Source organism: Cheilinus undulatus, linkage group 3 (genome assembly GCF_018320785.1).
Source record: "Cheilinus undulatus linkage group 3, ASM1832078v1, whole genome shotgun sequence".
Lineage (NCBI taxonomy): Eukaryota > Metazoa > Chordata > Actinopteri > Labriformes > Labridae > Cheilinus > Cheilinus undulatus.
The window spans coordinates 3135071-3152077 of NC_054867.1; the positions used below are offsets into that span (position 1 = coordinate 3135071).

At 39.2% G+C, this 17007-nt stretch overlaps 1 protein-coding gene across 2 annotated transcripts in view; it reads left to right on the forward strand.

Annotated features, from left to right (window-relative positions):
• LOC121507545 (serine/threonine-protein kinase 4-like) overlaps positions 1-17007 on the forward strand; it is a 64536-nt gene that overhangs the window by 16000 nt on the left and 31529 nt on the right. For both annotated transcript variants that reach the window (XM_041783966.1, XM_041783967.1), the window contains exons 7-9: positions 122-259; positions 1314-1445; positions 2012-2225. In XM_041783966.1, coding sequence (XP_041639900.1) covers positions 122-259; positions 1314-1445; positions 2012-2225 — 484 coding nt within the window. The remainder of the gene's footprint in view (positions 1-121; positions 260-1313; positions 1446-2011; positions 2226-17007) is intronic.

The window sequence follows — 17007 nt, forward strand, 5'->3', positions numbered from 1 at the left end:
TTTTTAGATATTAAGGAGCTTATGTCTTCTTTTCAAGGTTAAAAATAACAGATAAAAAGACTGTTTTTATCTCAGTGATGCTCTTCTCTGAGATGATCTGAGTTGTGTTTCCCTCTTCCAGGCCATTTTTATGATTCCCACCAACCCACCGCCAACATTCAGGAACCCAGATCAGTGGTCGCTGTCATTTCGAGACTTTGTCAGCCAGTGTTTGGTAAAAAACCCAGAAAACAGAGCGACTGCTACACAGTTATTACAGGTAAGACCACAGGACCTTTCTGCCACAGGAGATTCAGTGTTATAGATGAAGATTTTATCTGAAAAAACTTAGTAAAGATGTGCACAAAATCTAAAATGGTTGGTATGTTTTCTTTGGCATGTGATTCATGCACATTCTCAGTGGTTTTGGATACGGTAGAACACGTTTAAGACTGGATTTTCTTTTACTCTAGACCAGTGATACTCAACATGTGGCTCTTTTAAATCTTAATTTGAAATATTATTCCCCAGAAAAACCTTAAAAAAGGTAAACTTTGACCTCAGAAATCCATTGCAGGTGACATTAATCAGTTTGTTTCACACGCTTATACAGTTGGCTTTAATTGTCCACTTGTAAATTTGTCTATATATTTCCATTGCCCTTATTTGCATTTTTTTGCCTTTTTTCATCAATTTTTACTGCTTTAAGTTAAGTTTTGTCAGTTCTTTTTGACACCTTTTGCACATTTTTGACCAGTTTTTGAGTCTTTTATCCTGCTTTTTACTAATTATATTTGTTTCTCCATTTTTGCCACTTTTCACCCATTTAGCCTGCCTTTTGCCATTAAATGCCACTTTTTCCCCCAAATTTTTGCCACTTTTTGCTGCCTTTTGCCCATTTTAGCCACTTGTTTTTTGACATGTTTCACTTGTTTACCATTTTTGTAATGTGGGGCTCGTTTTTTGTCACTTCTCTCTCGAAGTTTGCCACTTTCTGCCCTTTTTTACCACTTTTTCTACCCCATTTTTGTCACTTGTCACCCAGTATTTGGCATTTTATGCCAATTTACCCCTTTTCACCCTTTTTTGCTGCTTTTTCACCATTTTGCATTGCCACTTCAACCCATTTTTCCACTTATCATTACCCAGATTGTGGCTCTTGCAAAGGTATTTTTCAACAATTTGGCTCTTTGGTTGAGCAGGGTTGAGTAATGCTGCTCTAGACTCACTGAATTCAGTTTGTGTCCTTGCAATGAAGATGGAGAATGTGTTTGCTTTTCCCCGTCTTATCAGTTTAACCTTTCTCCCTCTCCTTTTGTCTCTGTCCCCTTCAGCATCCATTCATCAAGTCGGCCAAACCCAATTCCATCCTCAGAGCCCTGATCACGGACGCCATGGAGATCAAGCTGAAGAGACAGGAGGAGGCGGAGCAGAGAGAGCAGGACGCCGATGATGACGACAATTCGGTACAAACACAAATTATGAAGAAGAAAACTGCCAGATTAGGAAGTTTTCTCGTGCTGCTGTCAGGGACTTAAGTTAAGCCTGATGATAATCCTTTTTTAATCTGACTGAAATATAGTCCGTCCCAGTCCTTAAATGCTGACATAAAGTTTTTATACAACATCTACTTTCTGTAACTTCTACAGAATAAGTAGAGATATAAACCAGTGAAAATATTTATTACAGTAAAGGAACACCTTACCTTCACAACAAACCGAGAACAGTCAAAACTGAATTTGAAACTGTAAGATAATAAAGGTATTCTACTTGATGTCAAAAACCCAGGCCTTTCTTTGTATAACTGATAATTCCTGTTTTTATAATCCTGTTTTCCTTATGAGGATTGCCCGAGTTGTTTTAGTCATCTGTTATTTCCCTCCAAATCTACAGGTACCTTATTTGTTGTACTCTTGTTAAAGAGGTGTTGTAGAGTAAACCTTATTTTCGCTTGCCTAAAACATCATCATTAATGCATTAAACAAACTCCGTCTTTAGGCAGGTTTAAAATTGGCTATTCTCATTGGTTCAGGACGAGGATGAGGTCGACCAGGGGACGATGGTGCGAGCAGGAACTGGCGACTCAGGGACCATCCGGGCTGCTGGCTCACTAGCAGGATCACTGAGCAGTACGGCACGGACCATGATCGAACACGACGACGACACGGGAACCATGCAGTCACAGCTGGGCACCATGGTCATTAACTCTGACGATGAGGATGAGCAAGAGGCTGGAACCATGAAAAGTAAGACAACCAAAGCACACTCTAAATGTAATAAACTCTCCGTCATGGATTAACCTCAGCAGAAGTGCTGCACTAAAACAGCTCATCATGGCTGACAACAATTTAACCCTGACTTTACTGAGCAGAGAGTAAGAGGAACCAACAGATGAGGAACAGGCTGCTCCGTGTTAAAACAAACTGTGCTCACTGTCTGTCAGTCCATCAGGATCTTTTAAAGACTCTACGTCCAGAGTCAGAAAATTTAACAGATGAAGAACATTAAAAACCACACTCACTGTGAACATGAGCATCACTAACACTAAATACATTAACCCATTTAAGAAAACTTGTTTTAACTTAATGATGAGGACTGTTTTCATCACCCAAAATAGCAGCTGAGTTTTTAACCTCTAGAGGGCGCAGTGAGACTGTAACTGTAACTTTCATGTGCACTGAAGGAAGTGTGTATGGTGTTGTATCATCCTCATGCCCATTAAAACGTATTGTAAAGGGAACTTTCCTGACGTCTGATTAAATGGTTACAGATTTTAAAAAATGAGGCTGCAGCCTGTTGAAATGGATTGTGATGTATTGAGAGATCAAACTGAATTATGAAAACCAGTGAATACATACAGCCCTGTGTCTATGGTTGTTATGTTAATGTTAGTTATAGGATAATCCCTACTTCATAAAACATTTTGTTACAGGCTGTTACTACTGAAGTAACATTATACTTGCTATGAACTAAAGTAGAACTATTATACTCTGAGACAGGGAGAGTTCCAATCAAAAGCCTCCAAAAAATAAGCTTCATTCCTATGAAGGCCTGTTACCTTCTGCAGTTTAGTAAACAAAGCCCCAGTCTTTATTTAAGGACCTATAAAGATGTGTTTTGGATCTAATGGTGAGTTACAGAGCCATTGTTTTAATCTTTTAATGAAAAAATAGATCTCTCATTCAGGTGAACACTAGTTGTATAACCTAAATCAGACTGGATCCATTCTAGGATTATTATCAACTCAGTCTGAAGCAAGTTTTTGGAGGGCCAACACAGGGCTGCATGCAATCCCCCTCTTATTATTAATACATGCTATTTATCATGAATAATTAAAAAAAAAAAACTAATTAAAGAGATTATTCTATGAATTGATTCAGAGCACTGAAGCATTAATTCAAACATTTCTGTGCACATATACCCCAACCTGACAAATTTCCCGTGGGAGACACAGCTGATCTGAATTTACAAATGATATTATACATTATTATACATTATACATTATACAGTACTGTCTTCATGCTACATGACTCATGATACAGTATTACCGTATTACCGTCCATTCCCAGTCGGCAGTCTTAAAAACAGACTAAAGTGGTCGAAAAGTGTGGCTTTAAAAAAAAAACAGCACAATGTGCAACATTTGTCAAACAGTGATTTCATGCATCTTTTTGCACAAGAATGGTTCATTTTGTACAAGATGTAAATTTACTTAAACATGTCCAGTAGGGGTGTGAATCACTCCTTCTCAAGACGATTTGATTATAATCTCGATTCACAGACTACGATTCGATTCACTGACGATTCATTAAAATACAGAATGATTCGGTCCAACCCAATTTGATCCAGTACAATCTGATTATAGAATCAAAGTAACTTTTTGCTTTAACAAAAATTATCATAAAAAGGGTGAAAGGGGATAATTTCATAACAATTTAAGTTTATTTGATCTTATTTATAAAACAGACTAAATGCCAGGCCTCCTGTGCTAACGTTCTGAAATGATGTTTAAGAAAGTTTTCATCACATCCAGGTGCCCAGGTGTCTTACTTTAACATTAAATTGGGAGATAAATATTAAAATGAGTTTTTACTGGTACATGTTAATCCTTCTGTACTTGTAACTTCCTTAGCATTATTAATCCCAATAACAGTACAAAATAAATATCAAATTTTCCCAAGACGCATGAATTAAAATGAATTTAAATCCACAAGGAGATTTGGATAGACAGAGCTCTGTATGTCTGCTAGTATAGGAGAACAAGGGGTTAAAATAATATTGAAAACAGTCAAATTAAAACAGCTTTCTATACATTTTTTCCTTTCATAATTCTTCTTAACGCGAGTATTCAGTCTACATGTCACAGTGAAAGGAAGTTTTTCTGTGTAGCTGATCATTCTTGATAGTTTTCATTCTTGAATTCACTGGAGAACAGCTGATCTCCAGCTCAGTGAAGTCCTCTCTGTTTAATATCATATCAGTGGGCTCAGATGGATTGATTATGTCACCAAATCAATCTCTCCTGACAACACGTGACGGTTGTAAACCCTGTGAATAAAGAGGCTGTTGTTACGGTGATAACTGAAGAGTTTTAACTCAGAAACGTGTTTATGTTTGGGTCTGTTTGTGCTGCGTTTAGCGTTAGCATCTTAGCTAAACTTTGGCTCCGCCATCTCAACAGGTGAGATTTATGAGCTGCTGTAGATCTTAATCGCTTTTCTCCAAAGCATTCAGACAGGCAGACATTTTGAAAGTCATCCTTCCTTCATATAAAGTCCACATGACTTTTTCCTGAGGTGCAGAGCTGTAACTGAAAGATGTTGATGACGACCGTTAAAACACGCCCAGCTACCTAGCGAGCACTTACGGCGAACGGAACTCTCGTTACAAGGTAAAAGCAGCAGAGCATCAATGAACCGATCTCTAACATTAAAAACGGTCCAAAGACTGGTTCATGCCGCATTTTTACCGAGCCAGGGCTCCATGGACTGATGCACTTGGACCCCTGACGTCAAGATCGGTTAACCGATCCAAATCGGATTATCATTACACCACTAATGTCCAGAGATCCAGGATCCAGAGACTACTTTGATATTTATTTGAAGGTTTTAAAGAAAATGAGCAGCAGTATTATATTCTAATTCAAGTTCAGAGATTGGAGATCAAGAGATCAGTTTGTTTTAACTCAAACATTAACAACAAAAAAGAGATGTTTGGTATATTTTAGCATGTTCTCCTCCCAAACACTTGATGTTCAACATCTTTAGTTATCTAAAATGTTTGTTATAGCCAGGAATTAAAGTGTGCTTGCTTGACTCTCACTGAATGTGGCATATAGTTTGTTCAGTGTTCAGAGAGAAATACACTCAATAAAACTTGAGTTAACAGTGAAAACCTGTATACTCTACTTTTTCCAAAAAGAAAACTCAAAGAAAGGAATCTATAATGGCGTTGATATTAATGAGATCTTTTCAATTCCCATCCCTAACTATAAAACATAATTCGTTGTCATTAGATGCCTTGTCACCTCACATATTTTTTTATTGTACGGTTGATCTGCTGAAATTTCAGGTCTTAATTGTCCTTTTCAGGTGAACAAAAGCAGTGAGAATGGAGTGGGGTTTAGCTTATGTTCATTACTAACTTAATGCTCGTAGTAGCTTTATACCCCTGTGTCATCTTGTGTCTTTATTAACAAAGTGTTATGGCTCAAACATTTCCATAAACATATTCTATCAGCTGAAGATCTACAACGTGCAAATTCTGTGTTAATGTTGTAGCACCATCTGTTTTCACTGTATGGAGTTTGCAAACCTATTAGCTATATTACAGTAGCCGAGCTCAGAGAGGCCCATCTTGATTTACTTCTGTCCAAAGTACAACGCACTCCACAGAGAGAGGAATGGATATCCTCCTCATCATCTTCATCTTAGCTGCAAGCTGTTAGTGCATGCTAGTTTCTCTGGAAGTTCAGGGTGTAAACCATTAACAGCCATGCTGGAGGAATTTAAAATTAAAAACATAGCTTAAAGGAGGCTGTGTGGATCAATTTTTTTATTTTTTTTTATTAATCAGAATGGATAATTTATCAACTGTTGAATGTTTTGATATACATAGATGTTAATTTTTGGCAGTCTTCCATCATTAGAGCTGTGGTTGTTGCAGGTTCTGCTGTAACTACCTGGACAAATCTTCAGACCAGCCATGTTTTAAACCATGCAGGCTAAAGTAAAGAAAACTTTGGTCAGATATTTGTCAGCAGGCAGATTTGACAAACTTCATGTAATGAACACATCACGTTCTGATCTAGTGTGTGGTTTTTAGAGATGTGTTGGTGCTTCTTTAGTCTGTTGGAGTCTTTTAGCGGTGTGGGAGTCGTAAGCGTTGGATGCATTGGGTGCTTTGCATGAGTTGGACTGTGTTCATCAGTGCTGGCAGTCTGTGGGTGTGTTTTATGTGTTTGTTTTTATATGCTAAGAATTAACCCTAATGAGACCCTACAGCACGCTGACTCTGGATACTCCAGAGTGTGTTTTTACTTTTGCTCTGTGTGACTCCAGTAATGCACACAGCTTGTTGTACTTTAATGATGAAAACAAAGCTGCTGCAGAAGTTTATGTCACAATATTAAAATTCCTACACCACATATAGTAAGATTGATGTTTCTTCTATGGAGCCCTTATGAAGTAACAACCAGAAACTAAAAGAGCAGCATTTTGGTGGTGAGTGTGGTGGTTTCCCAGCTTATAAAACACCACTGAGAGAATCTAAAGTGACGGGGATTGGACCAGAGCGTTAGGAGCTGTCAGCAGTTAAATTCAAGTGGTCTCAACCTCTTTGATTAATAATGATTTAATTATGTTCACCATGCAAGATTACAAACCACACAGAAACCACCACAAATAATGCAAAAAACCCTCACTGATCTGGTTTACAATAAAGATAAGATAAAATGAGTATCTGGATCGTAAATTGCATTTCTATTTTAGTCACAGTTTGTTTCTTTAAGTCTCCGTGAGGAGAAATGAAGGGTTAAACTTTCCTCCTGTGGAAATTTTCCTGATGCACTCACCATAGTCCACAATGCACGTTTCTTTTGCTGCTGTGAAGTCATTTTTGTACCAACTATTTTCACTAGTGGAATGATAAAGTATTTTTTGAGCCAATAATTAGTCTGCAGATAAAAGACATTCAAAGGAACATAAAAGTACAGGTTTGGAGGATGGTTGTTTTGTTTTAGTGGACAAGTTACAGCTGAAAGAGAAGTGATGTTTTTATACCTGTGTAAAATGTGCACTAACATACAGTGCCTGTGAAAAGTAGCCACCCCCTTGGATGTTTTTCACTTTTACTGATTTTGTAAATCAATCATGATCAATATAATTTAGCTTTTTTGACAAAAAAGACAAAAAATGTATTAATGTCAAAATGAAAATAGATTTCTACAAAGTAAAGTTAATTAAATAAAAATCTGTAATGTAAAATAAGTGACTGCATAAATGTCAGTATTTAGTAGAGTCTCCTTTGGCTGCAGTCAGAGCTCTAAGTCTGTGTGGATAGGTCTCAATTTAGGCTCAAACATCTGGACTAGGGCTGAATGATTTGGGAAAATAATCTAATTGCGATTTTTTTCCCCAATATTGCAATCACAATTCAATATGTGATTATTTCTAAAGTTCCTCATCTCATATATTTTCCAGCTAACACAAGCATTTCATACTATAACCAACACAAAATTCGATTAAATGGGGTTAACAATTTTGAAAAATATATAGAATAGTGATGATTTTGACTCATATAGCAAATTGGATATGACTTGTATTAAAGGGAGTGATCATTTTTATCTCATTCTCATATATAATAAGAAAAACATACAAAAATGAAGAAAGTAGGATTTTTGTTATTATTTCTAAACATATGGCACTTGTATGATTGCATGATATAGAATGCATGATGTCTCTGCTGCTGCAAAAAAGTTTTAAACTGTTTTTTTTTTTCTGACACAAATTTCAGGTTAAAGAAATATTGCACCTTCTGAAAATTGCAGCAGGCCATATTGCGATTTAATCTAATTTGCGATTAATTGCCCAGCCCAAATGTGGACACCACAGTTTTACTCCATTCTTCTTTGCTAAACTGCTCAAGCTCTGCCAGGTTGCACAGGGATCAGGAGTGAACAGCCTTTTCCAAGTCCAACTCATTGTCTTTCTGGAAAATAAATCTCCTCCCAAGCCGTAGTTCTCTGTCAGACTGAAGAAGATTGTCCTTCAGGATTTTTCTAGATCCTGCTGCATTAATTTTCCCCTCTATCTTTTCAAGCCTTCCAGGGCCGGCTGCTGAGAAGCATCCTCACAGCATGATGCTGCCACCACTGTGCTCCACAGTGGGGATGGTGTGTTTGTGGTGATATCAGTGTTTGGCATCTTGTCTGATGGTCAAAAAGCTTCATTCTGGTCTCATCAGACCAAAGAACTTTCTTCCTCTTGACCATGGAGTCATCCCACATGCCTTTTGGTGAACTCTAGTCCAGACTGAATCTGAGTTTTCTTCAACAGTGTCTTTGAATTAGGTAGTCTGTCATCAACAACAGAAGCTCAGTAGAAAAGAAGGAAGGGAAATGCTTCATTCAAAATGTTGTGATTTAATTTTATGGCTATATTTCCAACCTCTAACAACCACACTGACATAAACCAGATCTACCATTTACACACAGATGCCTGAAACACTTAAAAATACCTCTGTGACACACATGAATATATGCACAGACTCACTCTGTCTCCTGTCTGATGTCTTATTATCAGGTTAGTATGGATCTCCACTGCTGGCAGTTCAAACTGCATTAACACAGGAACATTTAGAGTTCATAATCACATTAGTACCCCACTACCCTTCAGACGGGTGTTTGTCTGGGTGTGTATGTCTCGTCTGTGTCCTTTGGTGTCTGCGTGAGTTTTTCTGACACTAATGACCCCCAGTCTGATGCTGCAGGAGCCTGGAGGACTCAGATAAGATGTTACGTAAGGTATCGATCCTCCCTAATGGTTCTGAATAATAAAAAGCCTTTTAATTTACACTGATTAGCTGCTGACCCTCACTGACTAGAATCTATGTTAAGATCGTCTCCCTCGCTCTTGTCCCTCAGTGTCTACACTTCTTAAAAAGGAAGTAACCATTAGGATGGATTTATAGAATTTAGAAGATTCAAAATAAACCCGCTGGATATTGAACCAAATATCCAACACTAAAAGACTGCTGTAAAAAGACACTGGTCAGCTTTTGGATTTCCTGGAGTGTCTTTCCATAACTAACTGAAACTTAGATCACTTTTGTGTATTTCCAGCAGTTTTTATTAAGAGATGGAGTTATAAAGTTCCATCAGCAGTATGCACTTGTATTTTACTCGACTTTAAATCATATTTGCTGAATGACATCTGAATGTTGTGACACTTCTATGGGAATTAACTGCCTTGTTCACGCTGACGTATTTTAAAGCCTTCCAGGTTCAACTTGCAAAACTTTTCTACAAGTTAATTCTTTGTTGAACCTGCAGCTAGAATCTCAATTCTAACTAATAGGGTAATTTAAGGAAGATACTAATTTTTCTTTGTTGTAACAATGCTTCTTGGCAATGAATCTTATACTCTTGGAAAGCCTGTTTTATTACCCTTTTAAAATGTACCACATTTGTGAGGAACATGCATTTTTGGGATGAGCAGCAGAGCTGAGTATTTGGGTTGAGCCCATGAAAAATCCCAAACAGCTCATTCTGGACTTTTGTTTTGACACCTCAAGAAGACTGTTTCCTCACCCTGTCAGCATTAGGAACTGTAGGCTGTTCTCTACACATTTGAAGTTAAGGTTTGCAGGACAACATGGCCGACGGCTCTCTGCCCAGACAATCTGGAACAGACTGCACAAAGCCAATCTCCGGTCTCACAGGGCTGCCAGGGGGTCTGCCATGACTGCCTTTCATCACCAAGCCCGTTTGTGCTGGTGTCAGCAAGACGTGTACTAGAACCTGAACATGGAGGAATGTTATGTTCAGTGGTGAGTCCAGATTTGACTCCAGCAGTTGGCTCACAGGGTCGCGCAGAAGATGCGGAGAACACTATGCTGATTGCTGGACTAATAGAGTAACATCTTTTGGTGGAGGCAGTGTGATGGTGTGGGGCGGCATCTCCCTCACTGGATAAACGGGCCTCGTCATCATTGGAGGCAATCTCAATGCAGAGAGATATGGAGCTGAGATTCTGCAACCAATGGCAATCCCATATCTCTACAGTCTGGGACCGATATCTATCCTTCAAGATGGCAACGCCCCCACAGACCGGGGTTTATCAGAGACTACCTCCAGAATCTGGGAGTGGAGAGGATGGAATGTCCTGCCAGCAGTCCTGACCTCAACCCCATTGAACTCTTGTGAGATCAGCTTGGGCGTGCTGTTGGTGCCAGAATGACCAACATAACCAGGTTGGCTGACTTGCAACAAGTGCGGGTTGAAGAATGGGATGCCATCCCACAGCAGTGTGCGACCAGGCTGGTGACCAGCATGAGGAGCCAGGCTGTTGTGGCTGTGTATGGTTCTTCCACACGCTACTGAGGCTCCTGTTTGTTAAATGAATAAATTGTTAAATTGCCATTATGTCTTATTTCTTCAAACTTCAATCATCCAATCCACCAAACACCAAACAAGAGTCAATGGCAGAATCAGCTGTTTGGTATTGGCAAACAAGATGTGGACCAGTTTTCATACGAGCAACCCACAAACTCAGCTCTGCTGCTCATCCTACAAATGTTCCTTACAAATGGGACTCCATTTAAAAGGGAACAATGTAAGATTTATTGCCAAGAAGCATTGTTACAATGAAATAATCTACCAAACACTTACTCAATCACTTTTTGTGCAAAGTCTGTTACTTAAAGAAGTTTTGTTGTTAGAGATTTTCTAAAAATGTATAAACTTAGTCTGATATATCTGTGCTAGTCAAAGATCAGGCCATAACAACCAGTGAATCTGCTGGGCTGCACAGATAAAAACACCGCCAGCTTACGGGACTTTCTTGTGCGTTCATTAGCAAACACTTCCCAGAGAGTGAGTCATTACATGAAGAAGGCATCATTAAGTCTCATTTGAGATCCTGGTCTTTATATTCCTGATTCTCCAGGTTTCTGGGCTTTTGTTTCAGACACGGTTTTGCTAAATTAGCTCTGATACCTTAATTGGCTCTGATAGCTGTGTCTCCCTGCTGCTGTTCTAAATCCTCACCGTACCAATGAGCTGGACACAGACAGACAGTACAGTGACTTGACATCTGCTTTACGTCTCATTCAAGGCCATTAAATTTGAAATCTCTGATTTATAGAAACAGCTTGAAAAATGTCACTCATGATAAATGTTGAGGAAGTAAAGGTCTCTTAGAGCCCTGACCAGGAACCTATATTTAGCAACAAGGTTTAGAGCTATGAGGGGCCAGTAGGGACAAAAATCACAATAGCCATGAATGTATGTTTGGCAAACCCTTGGTAACAATCTGCTTTAAAAGTATGAGTTTATACGTGAATACATATTGCTATGTTGATTAATCAGAATGGTTTGATTCAGAATTTTCATTAAAAATGTAAGGAACACAGGGTTTTCAGAACCGAACTTTGAACTTTTAAAAACTGGTCATTCAGTAGTGCTTTTAATTCAAGATTGTTCTCCTTCACTGAAAAGCGGCTGCTGTTGAGTTCTTCAGATAATGAAAAATAAGACGGTAGGATCCCAGCTTGATTGAAATGCTGACTTTTAATGTGGTTTCTGATGAGAAGGAATACTGGTGAGCTGTTTGTTGTAATGGTTTGTCTGTGTTTTCTCTGGAGGCTGTTAATTGGCTGTTGTATGGTAATAGCTAACAGGCTAGTGTTGGTGTTTATGTTTCACACAGCAGCGTGTGTTTTAACTAGGGCAATTGCAATATTGCTTAAACTTGAAATATGTCAAAGTACCAGTTTAATATAGTCTTTTTTTTTTTTTGCAGCAACAGAGATTTTATGCACATTTTCTTAATTAAGACCAGTGACATAACAACAATAATCCCCATTCAGTAAAGCAATTGATATCAGATTAGCAATATGAGCCACAATAATTGCAATTGGAAGTATTTTGTAATTGTTCTGTCTAGTTCTGTTCTGTCTAATATTGGTGAAGCGTTAGTTCACAGAAGTCTTACCCCTAGCCGTGATTGGCTGATAGCCAGCTGATACCATTTATTGCCTTCCAGCTCCCACAGCCAATCACAGTTCTTTCTCTCAACACAGCGCTCCATATAAAGGTGACATACTTCTCACTAATCCAGGCTTGCATCAGTGCTGATGCGTCAAGCTGCTGCTGGCAGAGCTTCACCTCCTACACCCCAGCCGCCCCCTTTATAGCTTAAAGTGTGTTGCTCCCTCATATTCAGATTCATGCTTCTATAGATTAATTGCTTTTGAACTAATTTTTTTGTTATCAGTGTACATTGTCATAAATCAAAATCGCAATATTGGAGTAAAAAAATCACAGATTATTTTTGCCAATTGTTCAGCCCTAGTTCTAACGGCCTGTATGTAAGAAACAGCTGATCACGCTTTTCATTATGTTTGTTTCAATAACTAACATACAGAAAGATGAAATACTGTCTTCTAAAAGTCATTTTCACGGTCTGAACATGTGCAATCTGTGTTAACAGGCAGACTGTATCAGAAACATCAGCTCAGGTTACTATCAGGCTCGGTTTCTGCGGTCTGTGACTCGGGTCAGAGCTCTGTCAGAAATATTTGACCCATCAGGACAAATAGTGAAACAACGTTGCTCTTGTTCAGCAGAATAATTAATACACGTGAATGTAGATTTAGCTTCTAGTAAACATGCATTAACGTTAGCCATTTGCTAACTTAACTTAATTGCTGCCTCTGCTCATGCAGTCTCAGTCTTCCACACAGTTTTATTCATATCTGACATCTCCTCTCGCTTTATCGGCTTTGTGAAAGGGAAAAATTCAACACTCCACTGTAAAAATTTGGAGGTCCTGTAAGCTCGCTGTTTCAGTGCACCAGCGTCTTCTGAAAGCTTTTTAGCGCTTCCGTGCATATTTACGGTTGCTAACCTAGGATTGGACAGTGGACATTTTAGGGCGGGGTTTAGCGAAGGGTCAATTTTAAAGCTATTTTAATTATTTAACCCTCTGAGACAGATAGTGACGAATTAGACACAGGTTACGGAAAGTTGAATAACTTTTGAACTGTAAATAATAACCACATACTTGTTTTTCCCTCTTGTTTGTCGTTCTAATGATGCTATCCATGCCTTTGTAGCAGCAGAGGCTCACAGAGGCTTTTCCAGTGAGCCTGGAAGTTCAGTGATTTCCAGGGCATTTAAAGATTAAATCCACACCAGTAACTCGGATACTGAATGTCTTTATATCCATTTTTAATCCATTTTAGATTGTTTGTTCTGCCAGATGATAATGCTATCTGCCATATTGTTTTGTCACATTGGCTGTGACAACCAAAGGCAGGCTGTTCTACTGTCGCGTCATGCTTTGCCAAGCTGCTCCTATCTTTACTCTCAAAGCCATTCAGCAGACCGCCTGAAAAGCTCATAAGAGAGAGAAAGAGAGACGGAGAGCCTGTTATGTGGCCCTCTGTTCCACAGGAACTGCTTTGAATAATGACACAAATTCAGCCAATACGAAAGAGTGCAAGACCTTTTTGTGAATTTTGTGAATATTTTGAAGATCTTTAGTCACAAAGATTTTTTTTTTTTCACTTTTTGGGCCCCAAGAGATGGGACAAGTTTGTGCCAAAAACAGAAGTCGGGAACGGGAACCCATGAGAAAGATGCTCTGTACTTCAGGTTTGGTAGGGCCGCTCTTAGCCTAGCCTGCAGCCCGGCTTGTTTGCCCTGCTTCTGTCTTCTTGCACAAAGCTGTCTCTGGTTCCTCCCCACCTGGCTGTAGGTGTCATGCTGCTTCGTATCCTCATCCTCTTAGTCTCTAAGTGCTCCGTTCTCCAGATAACACTGAGTGAGGAGGAAGGCCACACGTGGCCCTCAGGCCGCCAGTTGTCCACCACCGATCCAGACCTTTACCGTACTCGATTTCCTCCACTTCCAAGGATCACATGACTGCAGACAAGCTATTCTGTGTCTGCATGTTAACACTGAATCATGACTCCAACAGCCCCTCATTAAGATCAATTTTCAGTATAAAACAGATCAAGCTTTACACAGCAGGATCTATTATGAAGGTCTGTAATCTTTAGTTTTCTAACATCTCTGATCTGATATTGCACATTTCTTCTTTTCACATTTCTTCTTTTTTTTGCATCTTTTACAAAAAGATGAGCACTTTTTCAAACTGGGTGAAATCAGCAGTTTTAAACTCTTGTTGTGTTACTCTGAAACTAAAACCAGAGTGATTGGTGAAGTTGTTGTGACAGATCTGACAGAGACAGCGCCTCTCACTGAGTCACAGACATGTCGTACTGAGAGTTTGACATCAGCTGCTTTTCTATATTCCTCTCACAGGATCCACGTTGGTTTGACAAAAATGAGAAAATAAAGTAGCATTCTCCTTTAAAGTCTGTTGGAGTTACATATCGCTGCTCTGAAAAGTCATTACAGATATTTACACCATGGTAGTTAATGATGCATCTTGAGGGTTTGACTTTAAAGTGAAGTTTGTTGTCCGTGTCGCTCTCTCTGGCAGTTAGACTCCAAAAAAACAAGGATGGGGAGAGAAGATGGATGAGTTTTGACATCTCTGGCTTTCCATTGTTTCTGTCAGAGTGACTTCAACTTTCCATTTATTGTCTGAGATGCAAACCAATGGAAGCATTATGTTGACTTCAATTCATTATTTAAACCAAGTTTCCCCTCTCTCTTAAAAACCTTCTCTGATCTGAGAGTCTTAAATGCTTTGCTCTGTCTTCAGAGTAAAGTATCTTAAATTGCCTCTCATAAGCTCAGATGGTCTAATGAATTTCTCTTCCACTTAAAAAAATGACTGTGTGCCTTCTCAGTGCTAATGTCTTTGTATGTTATAAAAGTTTAATTTTGTTTTTGAGAAAGGAGGTTGGCTTTCCCATCTAGGGTCCACTTTTGTTTGGCCTTTGAAGCAGCTGTGAAGAACTCCATCATGATTTTATTTTGGCAGCCCCTGTAGACTAAAGCAGGAATTTTCAACTGGTTTCAAATGCTAATTCAGCATGGCGAAGCGCAGGTAGAACACAGACTACATGAGATATGGACTTTCTTACAATGAGGACAAAGGAGGACAAAAACCTCACAAGTTATACTGATTTCCTTGAATCTATGTTTGAGCTGCAGTTAGTTGCACTTTTTGCTCAGTTTTTTGGAGTTTGTGGATCTAAACTGCTACTAAAGTAACAGAATATTTTTCATAGTGCAGTGCAGGTTGTTATTTGTTCAGTAAGTGGGTATTCTCAGCTAAAGTTAGACTCTTTTGAGTCTTTTTTTAAACTACCCAACATTAGTTTCACTTTTGTGTTTATTTGAATGAGAACACCACCTGAATCTGTTGAAAATGGCTGTTACTGAAATGTTATGTCTGATATGTCAGCCTCATGATCAATAGGTCACTAAATAGTTTTAATAGTGTTGTGTTGGTTATATATTCTGGATTACCACAGCTACAGTTACATTAATATTCTTGAAACCTTGTGTCCAACTGATGCACTGATTAAAATTGCTGCTAAGTGAGCATGAAAGGGAATATTTCCCTCTGAAGCATCGCCACCTGCTGGTCATTTTGGCTGATCATTAGGTTGTTGTTTTTGTATGTGTGCATAGTGTGATATTCTGTACTATCTCAGGTTCAAACTGCATCATGTTTTCGTTAAAGTGTAAGTAAACTCCCAGCTCAGAGCTAACTCCGCCCACTTCAGACTTTTGAATTATTATTATTGATTTATTTTTCACAAAAAATGGGAAGTTTGGTACTAAGAGGAGGGTGAGGAAAGGACAGGGTTTTCCAGATGAGGCAGGAGTGACAATGATGTCCCCTTGTCAGAGAGTGGCAAAGAGTCCTGCAGCACTGCTGCCTCGGAGTGATATTTAGAGGTAGAGGATTTTCTCCCCTCCAGAGTCCCCTGAAGCAGGCTGTAGTGTGGTGGTGGATCACGGTGGTCCTGAGCACTACCTGTTTGGGCCGTTTGCTCCAGCACCGGCGTTACTGAAGCCGTAGCTCTCAGGGCCAAGGCAGTGCAGGAGAGGATGGGAGTGGTCTCTGAGTGGATGGGAGTGGTCTCTGGGTGGATGGGAGTGGTCTCAAGGTGGATGAGAGTGGTCTCTGAATGGATGTGAGTGGTCTCTGGGTGGACGGGAGTGGTCTGTGAATGAATGGGAGTGGTCTCTGAGTAGATGGGAGTGGTCTCTGGGTGGATGGGAGTGGTCTCTGATTGGATGGGAGTGGTCTCTGAGTAGATGGGAGTGGTCTCTGAATGGATGGGCGTGGTCTCTGAGCGGTAAAGTTGGTTAGAGGCTGTAATGTTCTACCCTTATATAAAGTTTGTGACGTATACCATAAGCCTTTTCAGAAAAGATTTTTCAGAGCAGATGTCCATTTGAGTCAATTAATTCCATAAAATGCAGATTTTTGTCAGTTTGGGTCAAATGTCAGGAACACCAGCACTGATGGGTTTTATCATAGTTCTGTCAGATACCTCAGTGTATAGCTGAAAAATAATGTTACATTTTTCACTACTTATTTAAATAAACTTGAGAAGTTGAGCATTTTCCTGGATTTGGGTCATGGCTTGATATTAAGGGCTGATGGTGGGTCCCAGAGCAGACCAGTTGAAAACCACTGGACCTCCAGTAACACGCATTGAATATTGACAGATTATATTAACAATAATGCACGTGTGAACACAAGGTGAAGCAAATATATTTATGGCCCAAAATATAGCTGTGGAGATGAAAATAAATCAGAATTATCATCAGTTTGTTTACTTCATATGGTTCTCTGTTTTTCTCCTGCTTTTTAC